Source organism: Danio aesculapii, chromosome 9 (assembly GCF_903798145.1).
Source record: "Danio aesculapii chromosome 9, fDanAes4.1, whole genome shotgun sequence".
Lineage (NCBI taxonomy): Eukaryota > Metazoa > Chordata > Actinopteri > Cypriniformes > Danionidae > Danio > Danio aesculapii.
In genome coordinates this window covers 35,334,535-35,347,803 of record NC_079443.1, presented here as the reverse complement: position 1 = coordinate 35,347,803, position 13,269 = coordinate 35,334,535, and the positions used below count along the sequence as shown (strand labels likewise).

The 13,269-nt window shown below is 36.9% G+C and overlaps 1 protein-coding gene across 7 annotated transcripts in view; it reads right to left on the bottom strand.

Annotated features, from left to right (window-relative positions):
- Positions 1–37: 37 nt before the first annotated feature.
- Positions 38–13,269, bottom strand: part of pou2f1b (POU class 2 homeobox 1b) — a 32,329-nt gene continuing 19,097 nt past the window's right edge. Inside the window, exons 9-14 of one of the 7 annotated variants that reach the window (XM_056465589.1) lie at positions 13,070–13,215; positions 11,297–11,479; positions 11,106–11,211; positions 8,915–9,257; positions 8,725–8,825; positions 38–6,258 (exon numbers count right to left, since the gene is read on the bottom strand). In XM_056465589.1, the coding sequence (XP_056321564.1) occupies positions 5,966–6,258; positions 8,725–8,825; positions 8,915–9,257; positions 11,106–11,211; positions 11,297–11,479; positions 13,070–13,215 (1,172 nt within the window). In that variant the 3' untranslated portion in view covers positions 38–5,965. Of the gene's footprint in view, positions 6,259–8,724; positions 8,826–8,914; positions 9,258–11,105; positions 11,212–11,296; positions 11,480–13,069; positions 13,226–13,269 lie in introns of all 7 variants that reach the window. The other 6 variants (XM_056465593.1, XM_056465591.1, XM_056465592.1 and 3 more) reach the window with 6 other exon arrangements.

Here is a 13,269-nt window from a genome sequence, read left to right as displayed (position 1 = left end):
ATGTCATGATCCAGAATAATAAAAAACCAAGCACGTCTTAGAATATTAAAACACTTGGAAAATGGTTTAATGATGTTTACAACAAAAGAGAACTGTACAGTTACAGTAAAAGATTATCTTTATATATATATTTATAAAAAAAACAAACAAAATACAGCAGACAAATGCATCAAATCTACCATGTATCCTGATTCACATACTCATATTCTACACAATCATTCAGTTCTAAGCTACAGCGACGTAGCCGTTTAGCGTTCAGTCTTGGAGTGTGTGTGTTTGCTTGATTTTACAGGCCACTAGAGTTCAGATCTGTAGTGATACTGAGAAACCAACCAGTCGTCACTATTACAACAGTGAGAGTTACAGCGTTCTGAAGGGAGAAGTACAATCTATAGTATGTGACCGGGTGAAAATGGAGCACATTCCTTGAGCTTCAGCCGTAGGAAAGATGGAAATGAGAGTATATAGAGAGATTTCTTTTGAAATCTGCGATGAAAGTCTTATATACAGTCTTTTTTTTACTTAACCTTTTTTTCATGTTTTAAAAACAATGGTAAGTTGGGCAGTGAAACTGATATCACATACACCGACACATCCAAAAAACATACAAAAATACTATTATTTCTTTAATCTACGTTAAGACAGTTTTGCAGTTAAATTCCATGCCGTGACAGAAAAAAGAGCAACAGATCCGACTAACAAGAAAATAAAAAAAACGTCAAACTTTTTTTAGTTTGTTTGTTTGTTTTTCCCCATAAGCATCTCAGAAAAAAATACCAAAATATACATCTAAGCTTTGGAATTACTGAGGTTAGGACTACTGTCGGAGCTGGGCTCAGTTTAAAAACACACAAGCTGAAGGGTTTGGGAAGGAAGAGGAACAAGAACAGAGCAATCTTTGGTATCTGCATTTGTAAAACATTTCATATTTGGATATTTTGCTTTGGGATAGAGCTTATAGTTGCTTTCGACCCTCCATAAAACTATTCAAATCCATCTAAAAAGAGCCATGTTGGCGCCCTTGTACGTACGACGGAGGACAACGATGCATAGTTGCACAGCTGATCAAACCAATTCAAAAATCATGAAAAGCGGAAAACACACGGACAGGACAGCAAAACCACAGGACGACGGCAGCTAAAACCACGACTATGTAGAGACGTTGCATGTTTTCTGTTGCCTCCAGAGGACAGTTTTATCCTGAGCAGGTTGCAGTTCGCCCAGGACATCCTTCAGCGTGTGTTAATAAACCTCACCTAGCCCGTGAGGGGTTACTTGAGATCCTTTCCAGAAGCCCACAGAGCTGTTTTTAGTTTGTTTTTTCTTCCTCTTTCTACCAAAGCCTGCTCAATCGGCCCATCGTGTGACCGATAATCTCAGAACTCAAAGCAGGGCATTTGGAGAGAGAGTTTAGTCCATATACAATCACTTCAAAAGTCTTTGGTTATCGTTGAGAAAGCGAGGAACAAGCAGACTGAATAACCCAGAAAAACAAGACGATATTAACGCCGGGGGGTTCATAAAGACGACGATTGTCAAATCATAAAAAAGGCTTTGGTATAAAATCAATATGTAACATGAAATTAAATGCTAAATATAAATAAGTGGGATATATTTCTAACACAAATTCGTAATTCTGGGCGTTCATCTGGTTCGTCACTCTAAAACGTCTGCAGGCTTCTGTATTTGGGCCCCTTCTTTATGTTATTTCATCTTTCGAAGTAGATTAAAGCAAGTTTTTACTCAGTTTTTGAGTTATAAATGAGGTATACAACAGCTCCTATACTCAGCCCAGCTTTCTGGTGCATGACCTCTTCAGCATTACCATCCTATTTTGTCACTAGACTGACGGTCTACAGCGGCAAACCCCAAAACTATTCCATCACAAGAGCATCCACACACACGCGCCAAAATCAAGTGCCAAAAAGAGGATCTGCAACAACGTGGAAAAGTCTCGACATCCTTGGATAAATCATGTCTGAAACATCTAATGAGGTTCAAAGGGATGCCATTTACAGCCAAGTGTTCAACTGCATCACATGATGTATGATGCTTCCTTTTATCCACTTTAACTAAAGAAAGTATCCTGTTTGTCCAACCATTGAGTCTTCCTACAAAGCCTCACAATTAAAGTATGAAGTCAAACTAAATGCACCTCTAGCGCCCCCTACATGTCAGCTGGAGTTGAGTTATTAGTAAAGCTCTTAACAGGTATTCAACCGGCTTGAATATTATACCTACAAAATAGGCAGCAACACTTCCAAAATATATCACAAAACACAAAATAAAACTCACAGCGTTATTATTTTCATGGTCGATACGCACCGTGAGTTTAGATATTGGTGCATGCTTGGTTTCATCCTTTTCACATGCGCGCGCACACAAATAATAAAAAAATACACCTCTCACATCATCCTGCTTGCTACAATGTGTCAAACTCTGAAATAATAGTAAGGCATAAATGATAAATGCAAGTTTGTTGTCAAACTAAGAAAGCCAGTGACGCTGCTCCCTCATGATATACAAACAAAAGGCATAAACATGGGTCTCAAACTCAAATCCTCGAGGGCCGTAGCTCTGCAGTTTTGCTCCAAGCCTAATCAAACACAGCTGATGCAACTAATCAACGTGTTCGAAAGAGTCTTGAACATCTTGATTATTTGGATCAGCTGTGTTTGATAAGGGTTGGAGAAAAACTCCAGAGCTGCGGCCCTCCAGGATTCGAGTTTGAGACCCATGGCATAAAGTAAATCAACTCAAATGATTGTTAAAGATTGTTAAAAAGCAAAATAAATCCATAAAAAAGAAGATGAAATTAAAAAATATGAGTAGTTTGGTGCTATAACGTCCACGTCAACAAAAGCTGGTGGCTTTTCCTTTTTGAGCACCATTACAAGTCCCTCCCACGCATACCAACTACATTTAAATATGGAGGTGGGGCACCTAACAACCACTCCCACATCACAAGGGTTTGGTTGCAATTTTTGGTCTTCACTTTTTCTTTTTTTTTTTCTTTTTTAGAATAGCTGTAATATAAATGAAGTCATTTTTTGTTATTTTTTCGTTTCCTTTTAGTGAATAAACAGGACAAAAACACTACATTCAAACTAGATATTAGTTCAAATATAAAATATGAGCATCTTACATAAGTGAATATATATAGAATTTAGAAAAACGACGTTCTCTAATCTTGAGTCATTCCTCAGATAAATATATCAGTAACTCCTCACATTCCCGGCGACCACCGGGGTTGTGACACTAATGCGAAAAAAAAAAAAACACGTCAAATCTACACGTCCAGAGAGGCTACGTTGAATTTCCGGACAGAACCAGCGGAATGAGCAGCAACAAGACCCAGCCGCAAAGACAAAGGCTTTTTTTTTTGTTTTTTTCTTAACTTTGGCAAGTAGGATAACAAAATATTCATTACAAGTTAACCTGGACATACCCTTTAAGTAGTAGTAGTAGTTCTTGAAATAGCAGTAGTAGACGTTATTATTACAGATTTGCCTGTAGTTTTGTTTTACACGTCTGTCAGAAACAGTTTTGTACATTCTGGAATTGACTACTGGTGTCTTTTGCTTAAAGTGAACCTTCCATGTAAGTGCTGCTGAGGTATTTCAAATCATAACAACAATAAAAACACAATTAGCGTTATGTAACAAAAATCAACAGGAAGAACCACAGTAACAAGGGACATTACGGGGAGACTCTTTTGTGACAGAATCAAACATCTGAGAGAATTGGAAGCAATGCTACAGATGAAATACTACTGTAATTTTCCCAGACTGCTTGTATCATTGATTTCTCTTGTCTAAAAAAGTAAAACAAACAATGTACCAATGCAATACCAACCCTTCTCATCAGTTGGCTTCAGCTTTCGTGCGTACTTCTAGATTTTAGATTCAATGGACTCTATTGCTATTCAATAAGCGAAACGCAGCATCAATATTGAGCCCTGCTAGGTCACGTCCACACTGAAGACTCGCCAAGAAGGTAAACGAATGAAATGAAGGACGCAAACTCCCAAAATCTCAACAGCACTTAAACACAAGGCCCTAAAGATTCTCTTTGGATCGTTAAATGCTCTGATATATCGAGAGCTAAAGCAAATGTTAGCGCTGCACTAGAGGCTAAAGTTAGAAAGCCGAACGCGACTTGTTGGACAACGAAAAGGGTTTGAAAGAAGTGTGTTAGATGGTAAAGTCTGTCAGTAGTGAGTAGTGAAAGTGTGGTCAGCATTGCCCTGGCCCACACAGGCACAGCAGCTAGTGAGAAATCGACTTTGGTTCAAGCTTTACATCATGGCTGCATTACATTGGTAGGGAAAAAAAAACAGACCATCCTCGACCAGTCTCAATGCTTTATAACGGATATCTCAGGCCAACAGCTGCCCAATATGTTGAATTTTAGAGATGGCCCAGATTTTTGGATTACCAAGGACTGAATCTGGCATCTTGTAACTATGAAGAAGGGATAAAGTATTCAAAATGCCTGTCAGATAAGAACATGCTTGCATTACCTCCAACAGTTTTATTTTAACGGAATGGGACGACGCTCCCATTTTTCTCACTGAAAATCCTTCAGCAGAGACAAAATCCCAAACCTCAAACTGTTACTTTCTGTAGCATCACACCTTGCTTTAGATCTATTTGGTTAGTTTTCCTGACACTACAAAATTGAGGAGGGACAGCCATCTCAAAATAATAAAAATAAACTAAAGAAAAGAAAGAAAAATATGTATTCGTCTTTGGAAAAGATCAAAATATTGCATTATATTTCCTGTGGTCTACCGAGAGCCTTCGCTCATAAATATTTAGGCTTACACTACGCTACAGTAGCAATATACAGCAACAGGTATAACAAAGATTTTTGGTATATCTTGAAATAGAGGCAATTACAAAGACCTCCGAAATAAAGACCTCTTAAAGCGTGACAGAAGTTCTGCTAAAAACCAAGCAGACTGCAGTTCTCAAATCCAGTTTTTTTTTGGTACAGATACTGTGCACAAGTAGAAAATCAAAGACCTTTATAAACTAAAAGTTGAACGTCATCCACCTCACTCTTTCACAAACAGGTGGCCATACCAAAAGTACATCCCGTGTTAGGAAGACCTTGAGGAGGTTTACCTTACAGTCCTGACGCTAAAGTAGACGGCACTGCTCAGTCACCATTGCCCATCCTGAAATCATCTCAGAACTTGTTAAAGCTTTTAGTATTAAGTGAGCCCGTGACTAGATCGGGATTCAATCCCCAGACTAGTCTTCTGCTACTGAGTAACCTATGAAATCATACGAAAAAGTGTTGAGAAAGGCCAGTCAAACGACTCCTTAAAGCAATTAAACCGCATCACAGCTGCTTATTACTCCATTTAAAGCCTTGTAACCACAAGTTAGTAAGATACAGGACATAAAGCTAACCCACTGGTTGACAAAAATAAAACATGTGCATCTAAAAACAAAGCAGGATCTCCAGTGGAAAGAGACAGAGATCGTAGACAGTCCTTTTTCTACAGTGAGGAAGAGGAGGTTACTGTCAGCAGTAAGAAGGTATCATTCAACACAGAGTAAACAAAGTTTTTTGGTTAAAAGCATTTCAGAAGTACCCCTGAAGGAGAGGTATTTTGTGAAAATGGGAGAAAAAAGAGTGAGTTCGCCGACACGAATACGTCTTTTGCGTCGCACAGAGACTTGGCACATCGTCCAGGGAGGTTTTCAACTCGCTCTCCTAATGCCAGCTCTGTGGAGACGCCAACATTCGCTAATGGTCAAACCTGTCAACGAGGTCCAAACATCGAAGTATAAAGTGTAAAAGATATGCGAACGTACAAACTTAAACATTAAAATAACGTTAAAACAACATTAAATCCTTTTTAGTGGGTTTTTTTGGTGGTAGCAAGAGATTAAAGAAAAAAATGTTAGAAAGAGGAAAGGGGTCTAGAAGAGGAGGGGAGTTGGTAAAGCTTTCACTGGGCCTTGGAGGCCGTGGTTATGGTGGAGGCGGGCATAGTTGCCGTGGTGACAGCGCTCTGGTGGGCATCGGCGGTGATGTGCAGGTTGAGGGCTCCGGCGGCACCCGCAGCTCCTCCTGCAGACACCAGGCTGACCGGGTTACTGGCGAGCAGCGACAAGTTTTGAGGGTTCAGAAAGAGAGGCGCCGTCACTAGGTTCGGAGTGCTGCCAGCGCTGGTGTTGGCAAACAGCAGGTTTCCGCTCCCATCCAAAGATGTTATGGGCAAGGTGCCACTAGATGCCAAAGCTAAAGTAGGAAATGATAAAGAAAACATTGTTACTCCAGGTGTTTAAAACAAGGAGACTATCTACCTTATTTTGCAATGTTGAAGTAAGCTCTATTCTGACCATGTTTTAAGACTTTTGATTCATTTCCCACTATGGGTAAATGACTACGAATAACAAAATGTAAACAGTCATGCTCTACAAACCAGTGTCTATATGACAATACATTAAAATTTAAATCACATAAGAAAATACCAGTTCAGAACATCAAGCTCCCTAAGTTACAATGGCCCACTCTTAGGCTGCATTTACACTGCAGATCTTGATGGTCAATTACAATTTTGTGATCGTATCTGATATTTTTGATGACCCGCTTCTATCATCTTTTAAAAGTGACTCGTATCCGATTGTCCTCACTTACACTGCATACAGTGACCAGACGCAATGACCAGCGATTAAAATAAATAAATAAATAAATAAAAAATTTTCTCCATTCCTGTATTTAATCTGTTCGCAGGGTTTAATTTTTTTTCTAATTATTTTTGACAAGTTGTTTCACTACAGTTTATGACAGAAAAGTTCTCAATTGGCCATCTTCTTTTAATCTATGATTTTTAAAACCAGTAGGCATCTTAATGTAATGTCCATGGCGTGATTTATGCACGTGATGTATGCAACAGTTTTATATATTATTTACGTGGTGGATGTTGCGCTCTCTTTCTCTCGCTCGCTAACCTGCTTGAACTTGTGCTATATGACAATATAAATGCTTTTTTTGTTCTAGAATATGAAATATAAGGTTTGGGACTCTGCTGAAGTCTGTTCTGAAATGAAAGAGTGAGAGTTGACGTCATTCGCTATGGTTTTTAATGATGTGCGACTCACTTTGGCAGGTGAAAATCTTATCTATTTGTTTACACTGCAGACACAGATCCGATTCATATAAGATAAATTTCTATTTATGAACAAGGTCTGATTTGATTTAAGAGGAATTCATGTGATTTTTTTCCTGTTTACACGTACATGGGTCATATCCGATCTGTGCCACATAGGGGAAAAAAATTTGGAATTGGGTCACTTGAACAATGCAGTGTAAATGCAGCCTTACATGAAAAACAAGGTTGATACTAACCAATCAAATTATTGGAATAAAGATGCAGAGATTCTGACTAATCAAAATAGCATTTTCCTTTAAATATATCAAACATTTATTATATTTTTTGCGTTAAGCCAAAGTAAACCTTTTCTGAGTTATTAGAAAAAAATTGCAACGAAAGCCCTGTTCATGAAATATTACTCGAAACAATACTTTTAAATAATCTTTTAACAATTATACTGACCAAATCAAAACAATACTAATCATTAACAGAAAAAAATCTAATAATAATTATTAAAGGCATAGTTCACCCAAAATTCTTTACTTGTCACAATCCTGTTTGTATTTCTTTTTTCCTGTTGAACACAAAATGTTATTTTGAAAAAAGCTGGAAACCTGTAAGCACTGACTCCCATAGTAGAGATGTCCCGATCAGGTTTTTTTGCCCTCAAGTCAGGGTCATTTGATTTTGAGTATCTACCGATACCGAAACCCGATCCGATACTTCTATAATACATAAAAAGAATAAAGAAGAGCGAAGAATCAGATCCAGGATGTTCCTTATTTTTTATTTAATTCACTTTATTTTAACATTCAATAACTCTGTTAACAAACAGAGCACTTCTGTGAGGTATAGCTTCAACAATCAAGTATTAATAACATAAATTATAGAAACATAAAATAAATAACATAATCTTTTGGACTTTAGAGCAACAATAAATATAAAAATAATCTAATATAAAAACAAATAGCTCCTCAATTTAAAACACCCGGCAGGCAATGCCAAGTTTACATATCTCTCAGTTTGCTATGGCAATGTTGTCATCATCAACTTTCTAATACCTCCAGACCGCAGCCATACTCGTGCTTTCTGCTTTAAGCTGCTTCTGTGTTCTACTTTGCTGGCATTTAAGCAATAGCATCTCTGCAACAAAGTGATGTCATGCCACACGCGTTGCTGTTTCTGTGTGAAGTCTAGAAAGAGGTTTAACTCTGTGCCACCGCATAACTATAGATGTGTTAGAAAATAATGAGAACATATATAATATACATATATATTCGAGTCCTGATCGGGAGGTAACGTCCGATTCCGTTCGAGTCTGAAACCGCATGAAAGGGCCAGATTTTCGATCACGTGATCGTATCTGGACATGCCTATTCCATAGTATTTCTTTATTCTACTGTGGATGTCAATGGTTACAGGTTTCTAACATTTGTCAAAACATCTTTTGTGTTCAACAAAAAGGAAACTCATAAAAGTTTGGAACCACTTGAGTACAAGTAAATGTTCAGTTTCGGCTTAATACATCATTTTACATGTATTAATATTGCTGCTGGCACCAGAATTAACAAGCGCATGCAAAGCCATAATGTAAATTTAAGTGTACTTGCCGCTCCACACACCTTGGATCGTGGCCAAGGTGCTGTTGCTCATCAATGCCGGACTCAAAGCGCTTCCGAGACCACCGGGTGCCAAACTCAGAAGAGCCCCGCTGTGCAGAAAACACCAGAGAAAACACAGTAATGAACATCAAGGCGTCCACCACAAACCTGAGGTCAGAAAAACTACAACATCACTCACCCAGGAGCGAATTGTGAGGATGCCATGAGCCCAGGATTGAGGCCCGCGGCCGCAGCCATGGCGGCGATACTGGCACTGGTGGGCAGCTGAGCGGCTCCCTGTAGAGCGGCTGAGAGGCTGGGTGCCGCCACCATCACCTGCCCAGTGCCCAGGGTGGACGCCAGGGAGGATGGTGCCTGACTGACGGCTGTGAGCGTCTCCTGAGCTGAAGCTTGCTCTGAGGAGGACGTCTGCGCTGCTGTGGGAGAAGGGCTAAGGGAGGGAGAGGACGAGGCGGTGGTGGCCGCGGGTGCAGTGGAGATGACCGATGCAGTGTTATTGATGGCCGAGCCCAGAGTTGTGCCTTCAGGAGGAATAAATGATGTTAATTATTGAGTGGTCTGTCAACAATATGAAAGTTTGATGTTTTTTAGTGGTAGCTCACCAAAATGTGGGGAAATACCGCTAAATTACACACACTAAAGCCATCCAAATCTAGAGAACTTTTTTCCTCAAGAGAAATTAAAGAAGATTTTTAAGCTGAACTATAACACAGATTTTAAGGCCACATAAATGCTTTATTATATGAAGAAATCAATAGGCTGCATATTTATTCAGCAAACCTTAAGTAATTAGTATAACTGTAATTAGTAATTATGGTAACTAAACCTGCATACTGTATGCAGCTCATTTCTTCTAACAGTGCACACAATGTATGAGTAGCTCACAGATGGGCTGGCTGTCAATTATTCTGGCACTACTTAGTTTGTCCATAAGATGCCAGTATTGGTTTCGGTGTGTTTGTGTTTTTTTATTTACTTGTATTTTTTATTAACATAAATTAACATAAATAAGTTATTTATTGTCATTCAACATGGTTCAGGCACTGCTAGTATTTATCTCTACATATATTTATATAATACTGTGAGAGATGTGCTTTTTTTGTAACACTCAATGAAGAAACAGATGCTGAAGAGAGAGTCAGGGGGACAATTTTGAATTAGGTTCTGATGTACTCAGATGTCCACGTGAGGAGTGGAAATTCATAACTTTAACAATGCTGTTTCTCAAATAGGGCGTACAATATTGACTCCAGATAATCATACTCTGATGTACTCAACAAATGACCAGGTGACTAGAAGGGGAGGTTAGGACATTGAAATAATGTGCAGCTAGTTGAGAAAGGGAGGAGCCTGATCAACTCCCTCCACTCTCTCAACTAGCAGGCCGACCGTTGGCCAGCACCCAAATTTTGACTATAAAGTGAGACCTTCTTGTAGTGGGACAAGCGTGAATGTGTTGGTCTTCCAATGTGACTGCAACGGGCTCCCCAGTCTTTGGAGAGGAGGATGATGGCACATCTCTGACATTTTGCTTGACATTGTATTATTCATTCCTTATCCGTCTTCTATCCACTTGAGTTATTTCTTGTGATAAGCCTTATACATTTTGAAAACCCATTATTGAATATGGGTTATGAATATCATGGTTATTATTATTATAATTGATATCAGCTGTATGTACCAGCAATAAACAGTTGTATTGCTTGATTAGTATGGTGTACAGACTTTTTATTGGTACCCTCTCTTGTCGATTAGCACCACACTTTTCTCACTTGAGTAAAAATATAAACCGTACTAAAACATTTTTGGTATGCTGAAACATTTCAGATACTAATAATTTGGGAATACTAAAACAAATACATATAAATATGCAAATTTATAAATATATTTTCTATACTAATATATGAACTTTGTCTTTTAACTTTTCTTTTCCTAAAATTGATCTTTTCTTCGATAATGAAAAGTTTGAAAACGTGATTTTTACTGACATTTTTAATAGTTCAACTTAAAACAGATATATTGTCTCTATTGGTTTTGTAAATTACAGTAAAAAACGTGGTAATAAACTACCAGTACTTTTTAAGTACAGTTAAATTATTTTACATACATTATATTGTTTCAGATTACTTTACTGTCAATAACAGACATTTTGTTTTACTGCAGAGTTGAATTTCAACATTAAAAGTCAGAGCAGACATAAAGGTCCCGTGATGTAACTCATAACTATAAATAAATGAAAAACATCTGTAAATAACAAAATATGAAATCTGTTAATTAACAGATATTTTCGACAGAGTGTCTTGAAGGGAAGTAAATGAATGAACAGCATTCATGTATTTGAGTGAACTACCCTTTTAACTCTTGCCTACCAGTGAAACTGATGCCGGAGACACTAGTGCTGGTGAGAGGCAAAACTGGGTTTACAGTCATTGTAGTCGGTGTGTTACTGGATATAAGACTGGCTGTACTCGGCACCTAAACAGAAAAAAAGAAGTTCAGCATGATTTGAGCTGCTGGGTTGAATGATGGAAGGCAGTTTTCATGTTTTGACGTCTCGTACCAGAGTTGTGGTGGGTGAGAAGATTGCTTTGATAGGGGTGCTGGCAGCGCTGCCGTTGCTGGGCGGGTTGATCCTCTTCTCCTTCTGTCTGCGGTTACAGAACCACACTCGGATCACCTCCTTCTCCATGTTGAGCTGGTCTGCGATCATGGTGATCTCCTCAGAGGTAGGTTTTTGGTTCTGCTTGAAAATGGCAAAGGCACAAGAAACGCCCTTACGGCAAAAACCAATCACAAAGATCTGCAATGCTGCAGTCTAATGTTTGAGTAATCAACTATGCAGGAAAATTTGAGGATGAGACACTATTAAACAACATTCTTACAGTGTTGCTTCAGTGTTTCTTAATGTTTGTTTATGATGTATTAAAAGATAAAACATGTATTCTTGGACTTTTCCCACCTACCTTATCTCTGAACACATATGAACAGAATTTAATAAACCTGTCTCTATTGCATGCAACTACTACTATTGCTCCAACAAATAAAAATATTAAATGTATTGTAAATCTGTTATTGTAAACTAAATTAAAGTTTAATTGAGTGAATTATTATAAAATAAACAAAGTGTTGTTATCAATATTCTTATTAACCACCGCCACCACCACAATAATATGCTTAACAATAATACTGTTAATAATACTGAATAGTATTATTCCTTTTTAATAGGAAGCTATACAATATTATATTTGTGCATATACATTTGATTAGTGAATACTGAAGCCAAATTTGGAGCTTATCTAACAAAATAACTTACAATAACGGTCCAAAAACTAGCACACCTAAATTTATAGGTTAGAGAAAAATATTAACTACAAATTTTTAAAAAGAGGAAAGATCAAGAGAAGCAAAAAAATGGAAAAATGTTGTTGAAAATTTGTCGGTTGTAACTTTTTGGCAATATTTTGCTTGAATTTCACTTTATTCTCTTTCAATTTCTAAATATGTTTGGTGATTAAAATATTATTTTAATAAATATATATATGCTTAATAAATTTGTTTTGTTTAAATGCACAAAAATAGATTGACTATTTTCACTGAGAAATGGATCAAAATATTCATTTTCAAAATGGGCTGTACTCAATTATACTGAGTACTGCGTGTATATATATATATATATATATATATATATATATATATATATATATATATATATATATATATATATATATATATATATATATATATATATACATACATATATATACATTCATTTTCTTTTCGGCTTAGTCCCTTTATTAATCTAATTATGATTAGATAATTATTAGTGTTACTTATATTAATAAATAGAAATAAAAACAAAGTAATAACAAATCATAATAAAGCATTTTTAAAAAATAATGCAATGTAAAATGCAATATAATGCAATGAAATATAAATCTGTTTATAATACTTAATTACGAAAACAAAAAAGACCTTTAATTCATTATTTGATCAGAATTCATATTTTATTACCAAGTTATTATTTTATTATTCATACATAATTGTATCAATAATAATAATAAAAACAATATAGTATTTTAATAATAAGTTATTATTTTATTATTTATACATTATTATTCATACATAATTGCATCAATAATAATAATAAAAACAATATAGTATTTTAATAATAAGTTATTATTTTATTATTCATACATTATTATTCATACATATTTGTATCAATAATAATAATAAAAACAATATAGTATGGCTATTCTAACAATAAAAATGTAAATAGAATTTTGCGTGCAGATAGAGACAAAAAAAATAAGCTTTAATCAGGAATATCGCTCACCTCCAGAAAGCTCTTTTCTAAGGCCACTCTGATGTTGGTCTCGATGCTGGTCCTCTTCTTGCGGCGGCGGTTCAGGCCCTCCATGCCCAGCCCCGGTGAGCCAAGAGAGCTGGGACTGGACAGGGCCTGGTCAGACGTCTGGTTTTCTGCACAAACAGCGCGTACAAAAGCACAAAGAGCCACTGATATAAGCACCTGTG